The 22,310-nt window shown below is 48.9% G+C and overlaps 1 protein-coding gene across 1 annotated transcript in view; it reads right to left on the bottom strand.

The window, feature by feature from the left end:
* LOC113569314 (uncharacterized) overlaps positions 1–22,310 on the bottom strand; it is a 64,427-nt gene that overhangs the window by 29,328 nt on the left and 12,789 nt on the right. Inside the window, exons 23-56 of the mRNA XM_081717329.1 lie at positions 20,653–21,633; positions 20,315–20,449; positions 18,770–18,915; positions 18,493–18,574; positions 17,991–18,100; positions 17,702–17,822; positions 17,034–17,176; positions 16,791–16,944; positions 16,024–16,613; positions 15,705–15,854; positions 15,463–15,613; positions 14,864–15,022; positions 14,554–14,721; positions 14,179–14,280; positions 13,841–14,044; positions 13,204–13,671; positions 12,544–12,698; positions 11,511–11,757; positions 11,199–11,342; positions 10,842–11,042; positions 8,248–10,101; positions 6,715–6,918; positions 6,366–6,512; positions 5,897–6,132; positions 3,640–5,662; positions 3,086–3,420; positions 2,543–2,687; positions 2,226–2,426; positions 1,790–2,049; positions 1,526–1,676; positions 1,134–1,277; positions 746–886; positions 431–613; positions 44–181 (exon numbers count right to left, since the gene is read on the bottom strand). Of these exons, the coding sequence (XP_081573455.1) occupies positions 44–181; positions 431–613; positions 746–886; positions 1,134–1,277; positions 1,526–1,676; positions 1,790–2,049; positions 2,226–2,426; positions 2,543–2,687; positions 3,086–3,420; positions 3,640–5,662; positions 5,897–6,132; positions 6,366–6,512; positions 6,715–6,918; positions 8,248–10,101; positions 10,842–11,042; positions 11,199–11,342; positions 11,511–11,757; positions 12,544–12,698; positions 13,204–13,671; positions 13,841–14,044; positions 14,179–14,280; positions 14,554–14,721; positions 14,864–15,022; positions 15,463–15,613; positions 15,705–15,854; positions 16,024–16,613; positions 16,791–16,944; positions 17,034–17,176; positions 17,702–17,822; positions 17,991–18,100; positions 18,493–18,574; positions 18,770–18,915; positions 20,315–20,449; positions 20,653–21,633 (10,773 nt within the window). The remainder of the gene's footprint in view (positions 1–43; positions 182–430; positions 614–745; positions 887–1,133; positions 1,278–1,525; positions 1,677–1,789; positions 2,050–2,225; positions 2,427–2,542; positions 2,688–3,085; positions 3,421–3,639; positions 5,663–5,896; positions 6,133–6,365; positions 6,513–6,714; positions 6,919–8,247; positions 10,102–10,841; positions 11,043–11,198; positions 11,343–11,510; positions 11,758–12,543; positions 12,699–13,203; positions 13,672–13,840; positions 14,045–14,178; positions 14,281–14,553; positions 14,722–14,863; positions 15,023–15,462; positions 15,614–15,704; positions 15,855–16,023; positions 16,614–16,790; positions 16,945–17,033; positions 17,177–17,701; positions 17,823–17,990; positions 18,101–18,492; positions 18,575–18,769; positions 18,916–20,314; positions 20,450–20,652; positions 21,634–22,310) is intronic.

Here is a 22,310-nt window from a genome sequence, read left to right as displayed (position 1 = left end):
AGCAGGCATGTCACAAGGGTAGCCAGTGTGCTGTCAGTCAGACCTGTAAGGAGCTGGCATGACTCTGGAGGCATTTGGCAGTGGTGTAGATGCGTGGGGTCTCCAGCCAGCACTGAGCCTCTGTCAGCCAACAGGTAGAACTATGGAGAACATCTTCATACTCCTGGAGACACGCAGGAATCTAAACGCAATGCACCAGAACCACAGAACCAATACATAAGCACATACACATGTGTATAAATGTATCAAGAGAACTGGAAGATCTTTCACACTTAGAGTAATGCAGGATGAATCACAGAGGAGGAAAAATACAACAGAATCGCACTGTTTCTGTTAACTGTCCCGTTAAGCTTGGAGATGACAGAGTTTGCTGACATCTGACCTGCGGGTCACAGGGTGAACGGGACGGGACCTGACCCGTTGGACTCACTCTGCTGATAAACGCCGTCCTCTGCTCGGCCTGTTTGGCCACAGCCTGGTAGCACTCCAGAGGTTTGGTGAGCTCATCCATCAGGACGTGGGCCCTCTCGGCCTGCTCCTCGGCTAGCTCCTGCACCTCCGCCTCCAGCTCGGCTATCCGGGAGTGCCACTGGTCCAACTCGTCCCACACACACTGCGCGCCAAGGCGTCCACCAGCACGTGCAAGTACACACACATTTAATTATACTCGTTAGCAGTAGCAGGACATTCTTCTCTCTGGTAATCGCTTGCTAATGAGACAAATGTTAAAAGGACACACGCACACCTTCAGTGCGTTTTCAGCTTCTTGTACAGTGGAACTCTTCTGCTGCAGCAGGGCCTTCGCACGGCTTAGCCCCACAGTGATCTCAATCACACGCTCCCTCATTCTGTGGAGAGGGCCACTCCTCTCCATGGCCTGCCCCACCTGAAACACACTTCCTCTCTGACTATACATGTGCACATTGCTGCATACACAGTCCAAACTCGAAATCAATAGCCAGATATTTCTATCCCCATGTATGACGCATGACATTTCGTTCATGAATTAGTTTTCCACAATGCGTTACTGTTCAAGGATAGTTCTGGTAGTTCTCATGCACAAAACAGACACCATCACAGGTGCACGACCAAAACGGAATTCTCACACTTCCAGTGGAACGACCCTTCCGTACCTTCTCCTTGACTTTCCGCAGGGACAGACTGATCTCCTCCTCTAGAGTCTGGATCTCCTGGGGAACACCACCGCTCCTGGTCCTCACCCTGCTCATAATGTCCTGCAGTCTGGCATTCTGAGAGCTCGCCTCCACTCTCAGCTCCTACCGCGGGTGGGGCAGAGAGGTGAAGTGTCGGATGTGCGTTACATGAAAAACATTCCTCTCCACGTAGAATCCACTAAGTGTGGCACCACCGTTCTAATTCAGGGACTACACAAGCAGTTCAGTAGAGACAGTGGACGATAGCACGTCTGCAAAAAACAATACCAGCTTACTTTTGGATGCCATGCCAGACACCTGCGGATGGTGGACGTTTCGTGCCATTCTCTCAGCACTGTATCAGCACTAACCTGTAAGTGTGTGGGATTCGGCTGCATCTGCAGGACAGACAGAAGAGACAGAATACTCCGCTGGACTGACTTCAGTTCCTGCTGCAAGCAATCCCGCTCCTGGATCTCAGTCAATGCATCACGTCTCGCCTCATTGATTTGTTCTCTTAGGCTATGAATAGAAGCCCACACTGATTACTTTTCACAGTAATATGCTGCATACAGTGGAACCACGGATAAAACTTCCTTTTTGAGTGTCACTCGCAAAGCTGTGTGTGTCCATACCTTTGGAAGCGGCTTTGAAGAGAGTGCAGTTCCTGATTTAGCCAAGTTGGCTTGCTGAGCTTCTCTGGGCTCGAGCCGTCCTGCAGTCGTGATCCACAGTGCTGCAGAGAGACCACGATGCCATGCTCCTGGGCCAGCTTATCCTGGAGCTGCTCGGTTTGGGCCAGGGTCTCTTGAAGCTTCCTCAGAGATCCCCTCACCTTGGAAACATCAGGGAGGCCACGTTCAAGTCTGTCGAGAGCTTCTCGGGACCTCTTGACCTAAAAGACACAAAACCCAATCTCAACACAATCCTTCTAAAATGACATTTTATAGGTGGTCAAAATATCCTGTTCTTTAACTATGTGGATTGGCGCAGCCATTGGCAATGAACCAGAAAATGGTATAAAGGTGCTTTAGGTAACTACTGCGGTAGCATGAATTTTCTCTCTCTTACCCTTAGCGTCATGTCCTTCCACTGTGTCTCTGCATGTGTGACTCTGGATCTAAGAGCATCCAGTCTGCGTTGCAGCATGGCCCACTGCCTCCACAGGTGGCCCAGAGCCTGCTCAGCAGCTACGTTACAGTCCTGGAGAGGACAGCTTGTTCTCAGCGCCTTTAGTTTTCTACCAGTGTCCCCCAACTCCTCCTGAAGATCCTACACATGCAGGGAAGGTATATATATTTTCAATGAATTGTAACATCAAGTTGTGCATATTAAAGAAAAATGGGTAGTAAGGAAACGATGAGGTGTTCAGGTGATAAGGTCCACACCTTCATTTTCTGGAGCTGCTCTTTGCAGTCTTCTGAAGATATTGGCTTGTGACGGAGGCTTTGTGAAAGTTTGGAGTCAAAGTTTTGGAGAAGCTGGCTCATTTCATCATGGTGTTTACTGTGAGTAGATTGTTCCATTAAGCACCTGAAAGACAAACGTAAAACTGAACTATTACAACCAACACAGTAAAGGCTCTCTGGCCCATTCCAGTTCATGAGGACCAGAGGTATGTTTTTTCCAGTTCCTGATGACCAGAGGTATGTTTTTATGTTCATCTTTTTGAAGATATGTTCATCTTTTTGAATGATTACTGAAAGAAAATTCTTCTAGGTACTTCAAAATGTGAGAGCATAGGGTTCTCTTGGGTAATTTAGTGAGTTCACCAAGCAAAAACCTTTAAAGAATATTTTATAAACATTTTACATACTGAAGAGGTACAGCTCAGTAACCATAAAACAGCTCATTCTACTCAATTCATTTTAATATTATTATTATATAATATTATTAATAAAATAATTAATAACAGTGAATGGCCTAGCTACCTTTCAAGAGCCTTCATCTTGAGCCTAGTTTTGGTTTCCAGGATAGCATTACCCACTAGGAGGTTGCTGACAACCTGGATGTGGAGCTTCTCAATGGAACAGCCAGATAGACATGCTCGTTGGGGCAACCGGGTCTGAATTTCACTCATATGAGCCTGGAAACCTTGAGTCAGACTAGTAAGAATTTGTTGAGTATGTTGCAGTTCCTCCATACAGTCTGTGAAGCTGGACGAGGGAAGGAGGAGTCTGGACTTAACCTGCTGCAGAAAAGCCTGAGTCCCTTGGACAGCCCACTGGTAGACCTTCAGGGCCTCCTTAGCTTGGATAAGTTTTCCCTTGGCAACCCCCCCACACACACACAAATTAGTGCATTCATAACAACAACTACATTCAAATGAATTATATTTATCAAATGAGATTAATTACAAATGATTAATCTATCCACATACGCAAAATACTAACACATTCTCAGTCTGGAAATAACACAGATTATATGCAACATTATAAGCAACATGACAATCAAAACATAATGACATGAGATAAAAATGATTTACTTTGTGCATCTTGCATTCTTTCAAAATTCTTCTACATGTGTCAGTGGTGTCCTTATAGCCTTCAACTGCTGTACCATCTCTGCAGGCCTCTAACATTCGCAACCCAGAAGCCACAGCGCTCTCAAGGGTCCAGCACTTTCGTAGTTCTGCAGCGATGACGTGGTCGTTCGGCTCCAAGCAGCTGATCTGCTTTAGCTGCTCTTCAGCTCTCAGAAAGTGCTGGGACAATGCGGTCAGCTCAGTGGCACTGCTGAAGCCTTCCACTAGGCAGCGCTCAAGTGCTTTAACTTCGCTGCTAACAATTTTTTCCCAGGCAGCAATGTTTGGAACCGCACTGCGAATCTTTTGCCTCTCTGATCCAAGCTGGGATGGATAGAGATCACCGGAAATGGCCTCCAGTCGGTCAGCGGTCTCTTCACAGGACATCTTCACCAGAGGAAATGCCACCAGCAAGGCATGACCCAGCCTGAACCGCTCATCGACTTTTAGGCTCACATCCGAGACCTGAGGAAGCCTCTTTTTTATTGCCTCTATGCAGTTATCCAAATGCTGCTTGGAAGACAGGTACTCCTTGTGTTCTTTGAACTGCTGGTCCAGCAGCCTTGTTCTCCCCTGTAAGGTCAGGATGGCATGGATCAGGTCTTTCCTTTGATGGCCCTGGAGATGCTGGACTTGCTGAACTTGGGACAGGTGTTCCATCAGTCTGTGTCTCACAGGGTCAAAAGCAGAGAGGGTCTCTTGTGTTACAGGATACCTTTGCTTCTCCAGGTCAGTTGTAATTTTCTGCAAGCTCCTCTGGATAGCATCGAATTCATCTGTGGAAGATTCCTGGGCATGCAAGAGCTCTTCCAGTTCCCAGCACATGAACTGTTCACATCTTACAACCCCACTGAGCTCTGCTCGCAAGCTGGTAAGTTTGTCAACAAGGTGGAAATTTTCTGCTATAGTTAAACCGTGGATCATAGCCTTTGTCTCATCGAGAAGTGTCTGAACGATAGTTACACGTCTCTCGGCTTCTTTCAAAGTACCCTTGTGCCTTTCTAGGTCCACTTTTAAGTCTGCAATAGTAGTTCCTAATTGAACCCCTGTGGCTTTATTTGAGTGTTCATCTAAGAGTGAAGCTAGCCAGGTACTGTTGACTGTGAGCTGAGTCTCCAGTCTCTGTCTAGCATTCAACATTTGGTTCAGTTCTACAGAAAAACAGTCTGACCTCTCTGTGACCTTACAGTACAAGACCTTTACAGACTCAAGTGCAGATAATATCATAGATGAAATCTCCTCATTAAGGCTCGCAGTCTCCTCTTTTAGCTTTTCAGCAACAGAGGCAAATTTGGACCTCCTTACTGATATTTCTGCCTGTAGTTTCTTTATGCTGTTAACCTGCTGAGTAGCCTCCTCAGGAAAGAGAGAAAGCTTCTTTCTCCTCGTGACTCTGCCCTCTGTTATTTTATCCCAGGTTACATAGTCTTTCATAACCTCAGTGAACTCTGCTAGCGAGTGGTCACTGAGACATGAGGAATGAGTACCAAGCTTCTCCTGTGTACGTTCCAATTGGGACTTCAGATTTTGGAAAGTTTTCTCAATGTGCTGCCTCTCACTCTCCCCTAGTGGGTACTGGGAAAGAGTCTGAGAGCGCTCAAGGAGGTACAGGTAGCGTTCATTCATTTCAACAAGTTCAGAGTATGTCAGAGTTTTCTGTAGTATGCTGTGGCATTCTACATGCTGCAGAGCCTCTAGTTCTCCTGCAAGCTCCTTAGAGTCCCTCAGTAGAGAAGACGCTTCGGCTGTGCAGATGTCAGCGTGCCTCAGGGTTCTATCCGCGCTCCCCTCCAAAATGTGCCACTTCTCCTGTAGATTCTGCACCTGGATTAGGCATGCCACAGGCCCCTCGGCCTTCTCCAGATGGGCCGCCACCTGGCGGCACAAGCACAGCAGTGTGTCCAACATGCCTTTCTTCTCCTCTATGCGCATCAGGAACGCACGCAGCTTTTCTGCCTGAATGGCACTGCTTGTCAAAGAATCCCTTTATAAGACAGAAAAGTGCTTCATCATTCCATATTCTCCTGTATAAGATAACATGTTACAGATTTGGATACGCACATTACAAAGCCGTCTACAGTGCACTAAACCTATAACCATTAATTCCTTTATGTTTATTTCAGTCTTTATTTATGTACACATTTACATTTGTTCAATATATACATCTGTCTATGTACTTTTCTTTTAAGACAGGAACACACAGGGATGAGACACTCACAGGCTCAGCGTGTCTAACTCCGCGTGAAGCCCCTCTAACGTGTCTCGGGCAGTCTGGGTTTGCTGGTGATACCGTGTGAACTGGTGGAGTTGGGCCTCCTTCGCCTGCACGACGGCGGAGGCGCTACACAGCGCTGTGCTCCACCTACCCTCCATGCACCTGCTGGACAGGGAGGCACCAGCATGGGAACACCGGGACAGTGCTTCTGCCTGCTCCATAACAAGCTGTCTGCAGCTCTGTAGGAAAAGCATCAGCCCAGGCTTAAAGTACTGGCTACTTGAAATCTGAACATGCTTGAAATGCTTTGGTCAATTCATACAGAACAGGGAAGTTCATACTGGGTTCATACAGAACAGGGAAGTTCATACTGGGTTCATACAGAACAGGGAAGACTGCTTCGATATTGCCCATGGTCTTAGTCTATCGGGCACATGGCTTACCAATATGAAACGCTGACAGATAATCATACCTCAGCTTCCTGAACCTGCTGCATCATAAGCTCTGTGCTGAGTTGGGCTGGTTGGTACTGACATCTTAGAATCCTGAAGACAGTTCGTTCCAGTTGGTCCTCAGAATCTGTGGATAATGGCTGCAAGAACCAGGCAGCCTCTCTCGTCTGTAAAATGGAAAATATAATCCATAACACAGCTACTTGTGGCCTAACGGCATTATAGTGCTTACGTGCAAACATGAACAACAGAGTAGGAAGCAAATGACGAAAGTTACAGACATTTCTGTTTATTCTGAACAGCTATTACAATTAAGCTATTGCAATTCAATATCTAACTGAAAGTGAACAGAGAACAGCAGCTATGTACCTCTTTCTCACCCAGCGCTGAAACACCGCTGGTGTCCATTAGTGGCTGAACATTCGTGCTGATGTGTATTAAGGCTGCCAACCCTGACGTCTGGCTAGGCTGCACTGCTGTGCCTCCATCTCCCCCACGACCATGTTCGGAGCCCCCAGCTTCAGCTTTTCCGTTCCTACACACGTCCAACCGGGCTGTGGACATTTCTCCCGGCTATAGGATTATGGCACAATAAAGCAGGTTTGTATTAAGAACAGACGCCAAAAAAAACCAAAACAAACAAACAAAAAAAACAACAACACAAAAAATGGCTGCATTTCAAATCTGAACACGGTTGTACGGGAGAAAATGGCGTCCCAGCTCGGTTTCTTTAAGCGAGCATGGTTAAGTCCCCAGGACACCTGAAGCAGGAATGCTGAAAGCTAGGCGTTCCTTCTGGAGGGCGTGGTGAGCCTTCAGGCTATGGGTAGCTGCAGGACGGGAGCCTCTGCCTGACCAATGGCGCTGCTTGCGAGAAGCCTAACCTGCTTCGCCTTCAAATTGGTGTCACAGAGCAGGCCTGTTTACCTGAGGGCGTGGTGTCTACAGCCTGTCGGGCCAGTCCTAGTGAGGAGCCTGAGTTCACAAAGTAGTATCCTGGCTCGGGTAGTGGTTATTAGTGAAAAAGGAAGCCTCTGCAGAGGCTGTAAGACGTGAGCAAAGGCCCTGCGGAAACCAGGGCCGCAGTAAGTAGTCTTGTCATGGAGTCTGGAAGAAACACATCTGAACTACACTCGTGTAGACTATATGAGAAGAGTTTGCCTTCTGGCATCTGGCTAACACATGCAAAAGCACATGTCGAGACGCAAAAGCACTTACCACGGCAACATCAACAGTGGGCACAGGGTTTGGACTTGGAAACGTCCAAATTACAAAGTGCGCAATGTGTTGCAGTATGAAAGAATGAGATCTTAGAAACCAATCTGATTTATGAGATCTTTTCATACGTCTGGGCTCTGTAGTATTAAACATGATAGATAAAAACAAATCGTGGAGTAAGAGATGACTCATACTCTGTTTTCTTTTACCAAATGTCGTTAGAAATATCCAAGTCATTCTAAATGTTAACAGTCGGCCCTACCAAAGTCAAACGATGGCACAGAATAAAGCCAAACAGCTGAAAGAAAAGCTTTTGAGAGTAGAGTGATTTTTATTTCAGTCTTTGGGGCCACATAAACACCAACATGTAGAGTTGTTTACATGTATGCTATTTGCCAAACAGTGGTCTATTCCGGGAGCTATTCAAATCATGCATAGTTTCCTAATCATATTTTGGAAAGAAGACTTCTGAACGCCAAACCGGTAAGACAACACTTTTGATTCACGCGTCCTAATGCTTTAGTCACTCAATGCCGTTTAAAAAAATATAATCAAAACGCGAAGAAAGACGCACAGCCAGCTGTCATACTGGACCATGGAAGAGAATGATGAAGATGGAGAATCTGTTCCTGCCAGGCACCATTTGTTTTGTTATGAAAACTTCATAAATATGTCAGTAAATACCTGTAGGCTGACCGTGCAGTCCACATGCTTGCTCTGCTCCTCTCTGTGGCTGTTGAGGTCTGGTTGTGACGGCACTGCAGCAGACATCTGCGACTCTGCTCCCACCTGCTGTGACATTTCAATCACCCCAGAACCAGGAACGTGCTTTGGAACGATGCACTTGACATCTTTTGGTTTTATCTTCAGGGGACAGTTGCTGGTGACACCGAGATGGCTAGCAGTCACGGGATTACTGCTTGTAGCTCTTGGCTGGTTCTCCACTTGCAGGGACGTCTCTACACGCGTGGCGCTCACAGCCTCCCACTGCGTAGTCCCTGCAGTTAAAAAGTCCGCGTGCTCTTTCTGGCTCAGTTCTGTGGACGCACCACGCACTGTGTCTGCGGGGTCTGGAAGCCTCGCGCTAGCTGACCGCTGACGGCTGGCCACGCTCGTATATTTGGAGTCGGGCGTCTCTGTCATCTTGTCTTCTTCGCTGTTCGTTGGGTCTGAATCCAGAACTCCCTCCATCGTCCCTCTCCTTGTTCCGGCAGTGGAAGGCTCTATGTACTGGTTCACTTCTGCCCGAGGCTGCTCAGTGTGTGGCTCGTTCGTCTTTTCGGCATTTGGGACTGTTGTCGCTTGTGACGCTACAAATATGGCAATTTGTTGATGGGAGAAAAGTCTGCAGTCACGCTGTGCTGTTTTACTAGCTTGCTGATTGTGCAGCATGTCCTCTCCTGCAATATCCCTGTCTGATACTGCGCTAGCTTGATGGCTGTCTGGGGGCCACTGACTTGTCTCGGGAACATCTACGTGTTGGGCAGTACTCTCTGCACCAGCAGCAGTTTGACTTTGAGAAGTGTGGGCATTTTCGGGCTGTCCGGGTTGGAATGAAGCTGGAAGCGAGGCTGACTGAATTCTGTCTTGACACCGTGATGACTGCTCAAGATTCCCAGCCCTCTCAGATTCAGCTCTCTCTGATTTACAGTCCATTGGATTAGTACCATCAATATAAAAAATCGCATTTCCAGAACTGGAATTCTTGGCGTTCCCTGCTTCAGGAGACTCCACTGACTGACAGCTGTCAGATTTCGGTGCAAGTGGATCAATATCCAGAATGATGGTGTAAACCTTTGCTGTTTCAGGGCTACTTTGTTTACTAGTCTTTGGGCATGACATACCGGAGTCGTCTGACATATCTGGTCTCAGCATGAGAAAGTCTACTTCCGACTTACACATTTCAACGATCTCTGGCACTGAACTGTGTGAAGTTTCACTTACTCCCCGTGTGTTTTCATTTCCATGGCCGAACCTCATCTCATTCTCATTATGAGCTGCTGTCAAAGGAAGATCAGTGTCTAAAATAATGGTGGCCACCTTCTTGGGAGCTCTCTCATGATCAGCGCTTTTAGCAGTCGGCTGCCCCACTGTAACATCGGTACTGTGCGCGGTGTCTTTGGCCTTGAGAAATCTCTCTTCCCTCTCAGTGGTCTGTTCATGTTGTAAAGCCAGCAAATGACATTTGGATAAATGCTGTCGAGAGGCAAAATCTACAGAATCCAGTACTGGGCCTTGATTAGCCGTGGAAAGACGTGTGTCCAGAACAATGGTAACGATGGGCTTGTGTGTATCAAGACTGTGCTGAGCTTCACAGTGAGCAGAATAATGATCTCTGCTCACTGATGTCCCCGTGCCAGCGGACGGATCACTGGGCCCAGTGTGCACCCCCTGTCCTGCCGAGTCTTTGCTTCTACATGTGGACCACTGAGCATGGCCTAATGAACTTGGCTCATCTGCTTCACCTTCACCAACTTGTTTAGGCATGATGTGTCCATCTCCAACATCCTTGCAAACGTCCACATTTTCAGCGGCCATCTGCATAAGATAATAATGTCAAATTCGCTGGAACATTGCAGCAGCTCACATTTAAGAGCAGAGCGGAGTTCTCAGAATGGGCAACCAGAGTAAGCACCTTCACTTCAGCCTGGTGATATGGGATCTAAGGTAATGGTGCAGAACGGGTGCATTATACCAACGTTTATTTTAAGCTTCTGAGATTGCCATGGTAACAGAGAGTCATTGCCAGTGACCATCATTAGAATGGTGGTGGTCAGCAAATAAACTCTGTAACTGCTGAGCACTCGGACATACAAAACTAATAACAAAATAAGGCACTGAAAGCAGAAACAGCCCAAAACCACTACACATAAAGGTTCATATTTGGATTGACTCTGTTAGTAACTTTAAAATGAAATTTAAACAAAACATTCTGGCAAATAATTGGATGAATTTTCAGTGAAATGACTAAATCGGGTGCCTAAAAATGCCCTTCTATGGCTATGTCAAAAATTCTTGTATTTCTAGTCATGCTAAATGGTATGAGACAAAAGAACAGGCAGAGTGATGTCCTGGAGCCCCACAGACACACCCTGCTGATGTAGCAGTTTTCCAGTCACTGCGTTTAAAAAAAGAGTGAAGAAATTCTGGCCTGTCTTACTCTGCTTGATTTAATCTGTACTGTACTAGCCACTCTATGTCCAGAACTCCACACAGTGACCTTTCTGGCTTGAGGGTGTATTATCTACAGGAGACATCACTGGATCTTTATTACTCACCTCAGAGTTGCTTTCTCCTGCCTTCTGGTGTTTTAAATGGCCATGCAGTTTGGGTAGGGACTCCTCTCGCATTGTCTTCTTACTGTGGAGAGTCTGGATGACCTGCGATAGGGTCTTCTGGCCCTCAGGAGTGCAGCTTGGTAGCAGTGTGGTAGCCAGTGCCTCAACCTCCTGTAACTCCCTGACCTCCTGATCCAGAGCCTGTAAAGACATCAGATCCGAGTCACACCACGGACGACTTCCATTACGCTCGTCTGTATGCACAGGCAGGATAGCACAAGCGCGAACATTCTTGCACATCTGGCTGAGTATCTTTGCGTGTTCCTTTCTAAGCCAGGCAAGTCAGAGCATGCACACCCTCACTTCTAGTGCAGCGGAGGACTCGGAGGCTCCGTGCCGCGCCGACATCTGCAGACCGGTCGGCGTTTCACGCCACCGATCGAGCTGTCCGCTGCAGTGGTCTTCCGTGCCAGCGCTTGACTCCAGACTGCCACACACATCCTGCACAAAAAACAAACAAACAAACAAACAAACAAAAAAACACACGACACCCACGTGACCTTGAATGAGAAGTAGTTCATGATCCACTGCTTAACTCTATTTATACAACAGAGGGAAGACAATAAAACGGTTATGCAATGGCGGTGATGTCCGTCCAAAAGTGCTCACGGTGAGTTGTTTGAGCAGGCTGGCGCGTCTGTCCTCCAGGCTGACCCAGGACACTCCAGTGCAGCTTGGGTCGTGGACTACCAGGGCTGCGACCTCACTGTCCACGGCTCTGGCTGTCTCCAGGAGGGCCCGGGCCTGCTCCAGAGCCGTCTGCCTCTCGGGCAGCCCGGGCAGGCATGCTGTCTGCTCCTGCAGCTGCTGCAGCCTGTCCTCAACCTGCTGCCTCTGGCTGAGACAGGAGGGACGACTGCCCATGACATGTGGGGATGACCACGACAAGAATTGTGACTTTTGATCAGATTTTAAATAAGACGCACCGGATAACGTAATAAATGCCTTGAACGAGTATTCAGCCCCTTAAAATTCTCTTTTCACATTCATGCGAATTACAAATGACCCTTTAATATTTTGTCTACGGTACATATTCGGCCCCAGTGTGTGCAGATGAAAGATACCGCCCTCACAAGGATACAGTTGGCTTACGGCTGGCCTTACTACTACCTATGAATCATTCACGGACTTTTCTGGGTAAAATTCAAATACCACTGGTCACTGTGCGTTTGAAGAAAAGATATGAAAATGAAGATCAAAGAGCATCCTAATGAAATTAAAGACAAGATGAAAAGGCTATAAATGAATCCTACCACCCATGCTACTCGGTTCTGCAGCAAAAGGCTGCACTATCAAGTTCTGGGCTGATGGGGTGACGATTCTTTTTTTAAATCGTTTTTCCTCCAACTTCCCTCAAGTCCCAGACAGTTAGCTAGCTCTTCATTGCCATGACAACTACCAACAACAGAGGGTGCCAGCAAGCACCCCCTACTGAGATTTTACCTTATGAGCATATCGGTTAACAGTATAAATATTGGCTGGAACAGTCTGTTTAAGTGTCATTTGTAATCCAGATGAATCTGATGACTTTTGTGGGGGTTCAATAATTTTGTAAGGTGCTTTTTTCTGAACTGGGCCCAGACGCTGTGTGACATAGGTCGTGTTAGACCTGTGCTTATGCACACATTCTGTATAACTATACCTGTGCTGTTCGTGTGCTGACTGCAACACAGATCCCCACCGGGTCTCTGCTTTATTAAGAGCGTGAAGGATGTCCCTTCTGTCTCTCAGTTCCTGAGTTTCGACCTTGAGTTCCTCCAACCTGCTGTCCCCCTCAGCCTCCGGGTTCAACACCACCTGACCACGTAACACAACATCTTTTTTTTCGCATGGTTCCAAATTTAGTTGACTGAACCAGAGAATGTAAGTGCTGGGACAATACTGAAACAATCTTAAAACTCAATTTGGACTCCACTGTGCTGGTGATAGCGGTGAGAACTGTCAGCACAATAAAGTGAAACAGTTGCAGGTAGCTGCAGATCTACTGGTTGATAAATTCCTAATCAGACAGAGAAGTAATGCACACAGAAAGCTAAATGTACAAAGGCTAAGATGCCATTTAGGGACTCATCCCAAGCTTAGCGCATGGTCAACCTGTACAGTCCAATTTCATCTTTTTGTTAAATTGGCCATTTTATCCTATTCCTCAGGTAAAAAAAAAAAAATCCAATATGTCTTGCAGTTATTTTCAGCAGTTCAAAACTTCTCTTTTACCTTTTCAATTTTTTTTTGTTCCTAGATCAGTTTTGATGGGCACCATAAACGCTGGATATTTGAGATATAGCTCAGTTCTGTCTCTCACCTGTAGTCCTTTTCGTCTCTCCGTGGTGATTTCCAGGCTTTTCAGAGCGCTGGGGCCCAGACTGTCGACCTGCTGCTGCAGCTCGCCGACCCAAGCCCTAGCGCCTCGGGCCTGGCCGCTAAAGGTCCGCAGCTCCTCCGACAGGTCACCGCCGTCCGGGGGGTCCCGGTGTGGCGGCTCTGCTCCAGGGGGAAAGGAGAGTTCCCTCCTCCCGGGTTGGGGTGTCCCGTGAAGGGGACCCTCTGGGACGTGATCACCTTTGGCCTGGTGTGGCTTACCGAGGCCGTCTGCCTGATTCCTTCTCAGCACGATCATCTCCTCGGCAGCGGACACGCTGTCCTGGAGCCGGGCCCCTTCCTCGGTCAGGGCGAGCATGATCTCTGGGCTGGCCAGGCTGGCTAGCAGGGCCACTTGCTGCAGCACAGCGTCCACCTGTGCGCTCTCTGCCTGCAGCTGCTCGGATAAGCTCTGAAGAAGGAAAACACCCAGAGAGTCCCCAAGAGTAACCGAGAGTGTACTGCAAGAGCATTAACTATAACCCCTAGCCATTGCATGACACGATATTAGGTAAGTTAAGCAACAATGGGGCATTGTATTTATTGATTTATTATTGGTTTATTATTGGTTGTCTATTCACCTGAATGTGCTGCATGTGCTGTGGGCCCTCAGGGGCAGTCGGTGTAGTCAGGGCATCTGTTATTGTCTGTATGGAGGACAGGCATTCCGCCATCCTGGCTGCCACCTGGGCCTTGGCAGCCATCAGCTCCCTGAAGACGTCACTCGCTTCCGAGAGGAGCTCCTTCACCTCTCCAATCCTCTTCCTCAGCTGGGACTCGATCACCTGGAAAACGCCCGCACACCCTTGCTGCTGTGTCAATTGTAAGCGTCTTCCCCACACTTGCCAAGCAGGCCAGGGGCCCCCGCCCCCGCCCCCGACAGACCCGGCACCCCGCACCCCAGCTCTGGAAGGCCTACCTGCAGCTCCAGAGGGTGCTCCGTGCCCTGCAGCAGCCGCTGGATCTCAGCAGACCTTGAATGAAAGCGCTCCACATTCTCCTCCTGGCTCCTCAGCTCTTCCTACAGGCATTAGGAATTAGGAATACCGTGTAATTATCAGATTCAGCATCTGACCCTCGACGCCCTAGTACTGTATTCCAGGCAGCTGACCAGCCATCGCCGCAGTAAAATTTGCGTAGTCAAACTTCCAAACCCCCCCCCCTCCCCCCGCCCCCTCCAATCAAGTTTATCCTCCTTTAATAAGTGTCATTACCGGAGCCTATAAATGACAACATACGGACGTAAACGTCCTGCCCATGTATCTGTGAGGGCAGGGAAGCACCTCAGACGTACCTCCATAGCGGTGACATCCTGCTCTTTCTGAAAGGGGCATGACTGGTCAAATGCCTTCAACTTGCGAGAGCTCCACATATCCACCTCCCCGGCCAGGGAGAGGAGCTGATCCCACAAGGACAGCCCAGCCTGCAGGTTGTCCAGACAGCAGTCGGTCTTCTCGCTCACCTGAGGTGGAGGTGGAAGAGGAGAATGTCTGTATGCATGCCGTACGGCGCCGTGTAACGTGGGTGGCGGGAGAGACACGGGGTTCATTCCAAATGCTAGGGCTAACGCTATCAACCGGGACATGAGAGAGTGCAGCACGTACATCCAGCCAGCGGTCCATGAAGTCATCAGCCTCGTTCTCAAACGGCGTGTCGGGAAAGTTGGGGAGCTTCCTGAGCTGAGTCTGCAGCTGTCTGCACACAGTCCGGAACTCCTCCACTGCATCCCCAAGAGACGTCAGCTCTGACTTGATACCACTCACCTGCACACGAGGACAGACACACACACACAGACACACACACACAGACACACACACAATCTGTGATTCTTGGAATTCAATTTCCCTTACTTTTATGGTTAATAATCCGTAAGTAATGTTGCCAAAGTTAACATTAGATTAACATAAGATTAACTTGAATGAATAGTCTTCAGTGACGTCAATGGACAACTTGGTTATGACTATATACATAGTTGGTGGTAGGTGCAAAAAGAGTTGGTAAATTGCTAAATGGGAGAAATTTAGGAAGGAAGGAAGAAAACAAAGTGTAAACAGTGATTCAACTAAATATCTAACAAGTTGTGTCCTTTGGAATGACCTGCATGAATTAATCGGAACGTAAAGCCTGTTTGTGAGATAACAGGCTAATGCTGCCCCCTGCTGGACGTGAGCTAGGTTTACAGCACATGTGGACCATGCCCTACCCTGGTGCAGAGGGACTGAAGGTTGTCCTTGCCCATGTAGGAGGCGCGCTCTCCGACGGTCTGCTCGGCCCGCTGCAGGGTGGTGCCCAGCAGGCGGCGGCAGCTCTGGAACCTCCTCAGCAGCTCAACCAGGGCACGGCACTCCTCGCGGCTGCAGAAACACAACGGAGCAGGCGTTCACCGCGTCCCAGAACACCCCACTGCGTCCCGCCGCGCTCCCTCCACGCCGGACGGTCGCTCACCTTTCAGCGGCCGCTCGGTGCGCCTCCTCCCACTGCGCCTCCAGCTCCCCGGCTTCCGTCGCGCGGGCCCGGCCGGAGGCGTCACGCAGGCTCTGGATGTCCGAGCGCAGAGCGGTCAGCTTACTCTGCGCGTCCGCCAAACAGCGCAATCTAGGAGAGAAAGGGAGAGAGAGAGAGAGAGAGAGCGCGAAGGAGTCAGAGAAGGACGCAGAACCCAAAGGCAACAGAACGAGATGGATGAAAAAAGCCAGAGAGTTATCGACCGGCTTTAATCTGGCGTAAAGCAAACCTGGCCAGGTCACCTGTCATCATGTCTCACCTGTGCTGCAGGGCGGGTAGAGTGGCCTCCTTCAGGCCCTGCCTCTCCAGCTCCACCTGTACTTCCCTCAGCGTGGCCTTAAGGGCTCTGCTCCTCCCCTTCAGCATCCGTTCCTTCTGCCCTTCTCCCCCCTGTGCTGCTCTCCGCCCTGGGGGCTCCCCCCCTGCCACGCGCTCACTCAGTGCCGACACCAGGTCGCGGCAGCCGCGGGGCCCGGAGCCGACGGTCATCGCTGCGTCTGCGAGCAGCCCGTCCAGCCGCGCGGCCTCCTCCGCCGCCCGCTCCAGCCTCTGCCGCGTGGAGACTCCGCGGCCTGGTCCCGCCGCTCCTGCCGGAGGTGCGGCGGTGGCCGAGGAGAGCTCCCTGTCCAGCTGCTGCAGGCTGGCCAGGTGCTGCTCCAGGGCCTCCAGGGCCGAGCGCGCCCTCCCGAGCCGGAGGCTCAGCTGGACCAGGCGCGGCACGCAGCTCTGGACGGCTTGCGGAGGCGGTGGCGTCTGGACATCAGTCTCTGACACGCCGCCGCAGCCAGACACTTTCCTCTCAGATTCCGACAGGAGCTGCAGTTCTCTCTGAATGCTCTCATCTAGATGCTGGAGAGAAGAAGTCAGGAAGATCAGAAGGGTGTCTGTATATCAGGATGGGAGTTATGAGAATATAAGGCTTCAGACTGCCAGTGAGAAGGTGCTATAAGATTTAAAGGGAAAAGAGATCTTGAAGAAACTGTCAATAAATGGTGTGTATATAATAAAATTTAAAAGATGCTGTACCTTTATGCCTTCATGTAGCGCTCTGGGGTCAGCGAGGGCATAGCCACTGATGACGATGGGTTTTTTAACAATCTGGTCTAGCTGATCAGAGATCAGGTCGATATTTCTATCAATTGGTTCTAACAACTCCAATGCGCTCTCCAGTGACTTCATCCTTCATACATAAAGAACAAATGTGACCGTGACGCTTTACTGAGAGTAATCTGCCCTTAGGACGCACAGATGTGTGTGTGTGTGTTTTACCTGGTCTGAAGGCAGATTCGCTGTCTTCTCCACTGCTGAAGGAGCTGGGCTCTGTCTGGCACAACACTGCAGCCCTCTTCCATGTGTCGAGAGCTCTGAAGCTCAAATTCAAACCAGAGAGCCTCTGTCTGCTGCCTCAGGGCCTGCATAAGGCATAACTGTCTCTTTAAAATTCTTTTTAAAAATGCATTTATTCTAAAATGTTTTGTCTATTGTAGTTCAAGTGCCAGCCTTAAACACTACATTGCTTCTACATTCCACTTAAAAGTTACCAGATAAAATAAAACAGTAAAAAAACATAATATAATATCATATATATAATTATCAACTAATATATTCCAATAGCAGGAAGATCTTCCTTAGGATCCTCCTGAAGTCACATTGTTTATGTTGTCTACCTGCTGTTGTACGTTCTGTATATTTTGTGTATATGTATATCTCATCATTAGTTATGTGCATCAGTGCAAGCGCTGCTGTAATTCCCCTCACCACAAACATTTCAGTGCACGAATGTCCTGTAAGTTTATGCAGATGACAAATAAACTGGACTTGACTAAACGGTTAAAAGTGACAGTTGTAATGATTTTGGAATGCACTGTGACTGTGTGTATTGTCATGAATGGAGAACCATGCTTGATTGTGACAGGCAGCGGGTGATCGAGACCAACCTGGAGCTCATGCAGGTGGGCTTTCAGGGTGTGTGGCGAGGGGCCGGGGGGATGCTCGGCACGCAGCCGCTCGCCATTCACCCGCAGCTGCTGCTGGAAAGCTAAGCGGGCGTCCCCGTAGCTGCGAGGTGAACAGACACACAGACGGATGCTCAGGGATCCTGCTCGCCAACGCGCAGACGGTAGACCTTTACTGTGGCTTTTTGCCTAAGGATCTAAGCACTCGCTTCCACCGTATCATCACAGCGAATTGGAGCTTAGTTTCATGAGTGATTCAAGAGTGAATTACCTGCTGTGGGCTTCCTGTCGGGAGGTCTCCTCTTCCTGTGCATGGGCGGTGGGAACGACAGCCCTCTCGGGGCTGCGTCTGCTCCCCAGGCTGCTAACCTGTATGATGTCCTGCAGGAATGAGGAAGGAAGCTGCCTTACGAGGTCACTGAGAAGCTGCGTGCTGGAGTTGGCTGCAGTATTACAGTGGATTAACTTTCCCAAGCTACTGTTGAGCTAAAGAAGGGTCACTCTCACCCAATCAGGGAGTCTGAAAAATCTGCATTGGAGTGCTTTGGCACGCATAAATCCAGGGAGACTTACTTAGCCACAGTGTACAAACACTGAGCACAGGCTCCTACACACTGAACATACGTTAGAGCGATTAATATCGTCCTACGCTGTAGAACACAGAGAGATGCATATATATGCACACACACTCATGTATGCACACACACACACACACACACACACACACACACACACACACACACACACACACACACACGTCCGTGCACATGTACCTGGATGTCTACCTGACTGAGCGACTGCTCTGCAGGTAGTCCCGGCTCTCTGAGCAGGGTGCTGACTTGTGTTTGCTCCCCGCTGCAAAGAACACACACGTGTATGTAAACATCAAGGGGCGGGTTCACCCAGGTCATAACACAGAGCATATGGTAGCACATCAACGGAGGCAGTAATGCACAGGAACACTGGCAACTGGAAACACACTCTCGTCACCATCTGCTACACAACACCAATCCCTCTGCTGAGCAGTCTGCTGGTGAAACCCTGCCTTACCGCTGCGGCCGTGGAACTCCCGGGTCCACCTGGAACTGCTTCGGGGGGCTACTGGCAGGATGGGAGCCACGCAGGGGCTGCAGCATCTCGCTGAGCCCCCGTAGGGCCTGCAGACACTCCTCGGGCTGCACAGCCGAGGAGCTTGCCTAAAGGACAGAGGACAGCGCGGTGGGCGTCAAAGATGCAGCTATGCCCGCGCGCCGGCGACGCCGCGGGCCGGTTTTGAACACCCGCAATTAAGTCCCACATTAAATAGAAATCAAGTGCAGTCACATTTAAAATCAGTGCAGAATCATGTTCGGTGCGGATTGGAAATCAAGGTATGTTTAACTCGTCCGACAGTTCCAAAAGGCACAGCGAATCATATTATGAGAGCGGAAATATAGCACTGTAGTAACATGTAGTTTAACGCTAAAGTGTTAAAAGCTATCAGTAGAGGACCATGTGCAAAACAGTCCTGTTCAGTGGCTATCGTTAAAAAGGAGGTGAAAATCTCGTTAGGCATAATGAGGCTTGCTACCATTCAACTGCAAACGATTAGACAGCAAAGCTCATGCCATTAGTGCTTACTAATGCAGAGAGGTTTTCACGCCTCCCAGCCTGCCCAAACAAGTCCGATAACGGCGTTAATCTACCTCCCAAAGACTTCCTGATTCAACACAGTAGGAATCTCTGGGCAGCCTTCCAAATCAGTGGTTAAGAAATGGGTGATGTCCCAGAACTACCTCAAAGCAGTTTTTTTTCCCCCCCAAGATATTACTTTCTGATGATTAAATCTTTTAAAACTATAGAATTTATGATACATTTTAGACACGTATCCCTTACAAACCTTTTTTTGCATAATTCCTTTTGTGCATAATATATTAGCATGTAAGAGGAATAAAGTTAAATGCAGTTTTAGCTTGGCTGCACTCAACGATCCTGAGAAACTAGTGTGATAAGGAGTGAGCGGAAGGAGAGGTGTTGGGCTACGTCTCGGGGGCAGAGTGCTCGTGCAGAGGCTGGCAAGGAGGTGCGGCGTCACGGTAACTGTCCCCGATGTGCCTGCTCTGTGTTAGTCCCTATTTCACACCTCACACTGTTGGGACTCATTTTGGTCAACCCCCAGAAAGCGCTCGGCTGCTGAATGCACCGCCTACATGGTATCGCATGTATTGGTAGTATTTAGAGTCATCTCAGCGTCCAGCTCAGGGGGGTTAAATGATGGTGATGGCAACCTTGGGCTAATAGGGAGTTCTGTAGGTATGTCCCGTTCTCAGTGGGGGACATTCATTGTGGGCCATGGTTCCGTTGGTTATGTGGAACAGGCAGGCATGTAACTGTGCTCTTTTAGATTTTCTGAATTATACACACAACAGTAGCCAGGTCAGAATAATAACAGCCAACTGCTAAAAAAAAAAATTACTCTAAAACAATCCTAAAACGATCTTTCTGAATCTAATTAGTTCAAGGACCTTAGCATGTGAACCCACTGTACTGACAGGTTAGAAATAATGTGAAGTGCAACACGTGGATAACTGAGGCAGGCTTTGTTTTACCCCCTACCTCCCACTGGGCCCTAACAGATAGAGAGAGACCCTCCGTGTCTGTCCACTGGGCCTGAGAACAGAAGGCCCCTGCTCCCTCCACAGCTCCCAGGAACTCCTCTAGCATTGCTGGCTTAAGGTTCTGCAGTGCCCCCTACAGACAAGGAACGTGAACGACAAATTGGCAGATTTTCAGGTCAGTCACTCTTAAGGCAAAACCATTTCATTTAACACAAAAAAAATCTAATTACAGATATAAGCATTAAAGGAAACAATCGTTCATACTGGGTCTGAGGATGTGTCTAAGAAATACAAGAAGGTCTAGAGCAAAAAGAACCATAATACATGCAGATTCACCTGCTTCTGTTCTTCTGATATGCCCGTGCTGCTGAGGGCTGTAATCACCTCATCTACATGCTCCAGCAGACGCCGTTGAGCCTTGTCCATCCTGCTCTTAGCCATGGCCTGTGCTCTGGAATACAGCTCGGTCTGCCCGGGGCTGTGGGGCGTGCTGGGAGTCTGGCCCATTCCCCGCTGCCTGTGGGGCGTGCCTGGGCCGAGAGCCTTTGGCCGGATCTGGGTTTCCTGCGCCTTGGCTGGGGCCTGCACCGCAGGCTTGGCAAATGTAGGAGAGGACTCGTGGGACAGGGGAAGACTGTGAGCTTTGGCTACGTACTTGTGGTGCTGGTGTGGGCTAGGCTCTGTGGTCTGAGGTTTGGATCTGGACAGAGTGTCAGGGCATTGCTGGTGGGAGGTCCCCGAGTCAGAGATGTTGCTGGAGGCCGGTGAGGCCGGAGGCTGCTGAGGTTTCTCCACCGGAGCATGGGTGGCTTCTGGCAGAGGACAGGCCTCTCTCCGACTCAGGTCTACCTGATCCACAGCTTGAGCTTCCTTCGGGGCCTCTGTTCCAGGGGTACATGAGAGTAGAGCTGGGGTCTGTTGCAACTGTAGCTCCTGGGGATCACCCACAGATGGCACTTGGGGTTGGAGATCAGGTTTGGCTTTCATTTGTCTTTGTAATGGAGAATATCCATGAGTTTGGAGGCTCTGACTCTGTGTTAGACCCTCCTGTGACGGCTTCTCAACTCTGGAGAAGACCTGGACCTCATATTTCTGGAAAGTTCCTACTTGAGGCTCTGGAGTGGTGTATGCACGAACAATGACCTTTGGAGGGACCTTTGCACTCGGCCCAACACTGGCCCCATCCTGTGGATGAGGTTGGATGGCTTGGGGCTGTGGAGTGGTGTATGCACGAACAATGACCTTTGGATGGGGCTGAACACCTTCAGCTTCTCCCTCACACTTTACCTCCACACAGCTAAGCATCCCTGTTATCTCCTAACAGACAAAGGAGAAAATGAATCTCGTTAACACTGAAAAACGGTGCAAACAGCTTCCAAGAGTCAAAGGAGACCTATTATCCTTTTCTGGTTTCCCTTTCTTTTAGTGTCTAGTGAACTTTTTGTGCAAAGTAACTAAGCCAAAAGCACATGCCAGAGCAGGTAACCATCTTCCAGTTTGTTGTTCAGTTCGGGAGCCATGACAAAAAGATGGCATATTCTGCATTGTATGGGGAAATCCCCTTTGTATGCTCCACCAGTTATAACCACAAGTTATAACCACAAGTTATAACCACAAAGAAGTCAGTTGCTGAAATTCATTTTTACCACCGTTCCCTCTGCTGCACCAATTATTTAACTGTATGCGCAGAACTTCTGAACCGTGCAAGGATTCAATGCTGGATTTTCGAATTTCTTACTCCGGAAGGACGTGACAGTTCCAATTTGTGACCCAATGGAAGACTTCGGTTCATAACTGTGTGTCTGTGGATTTGTGATGTTCAAAACAAACAAGGTAGCTACTATGGCTGTTCAAGTGTGAAGGTGTCTGTAGTTAAGCCGCAGACACAGTGCTCAGCTGAAGCTGCCAACTACTCTTATTGTGTTATAATGGTTTTGCTAATCAGCTGCAGGTCCAATTTTACCTAAAATGATGTGGAAATATGGTGATGGTTT

The sequence above is a fragment of the Electrophorus electricus genome, chromosome 7, assembly GCF_041902795.1.
Source record: "Electrophorus electricus isolate QZ-2024a chromosome 7, ASM4190279v1, whole genome shotgun sequence".
NCBI classification, from domain to species: domain Eukaryota; kingdom Metazoa; phylum Chordata; class Actinopteri; order Gymnotiformes; family Gymnotidae; genus Electrophorus; species Electrophorus electricus.
Note: the sequence above shows the minus strand (reverse complement) of the source record. Positions and strands in the feature narration are given on the sequence as shown.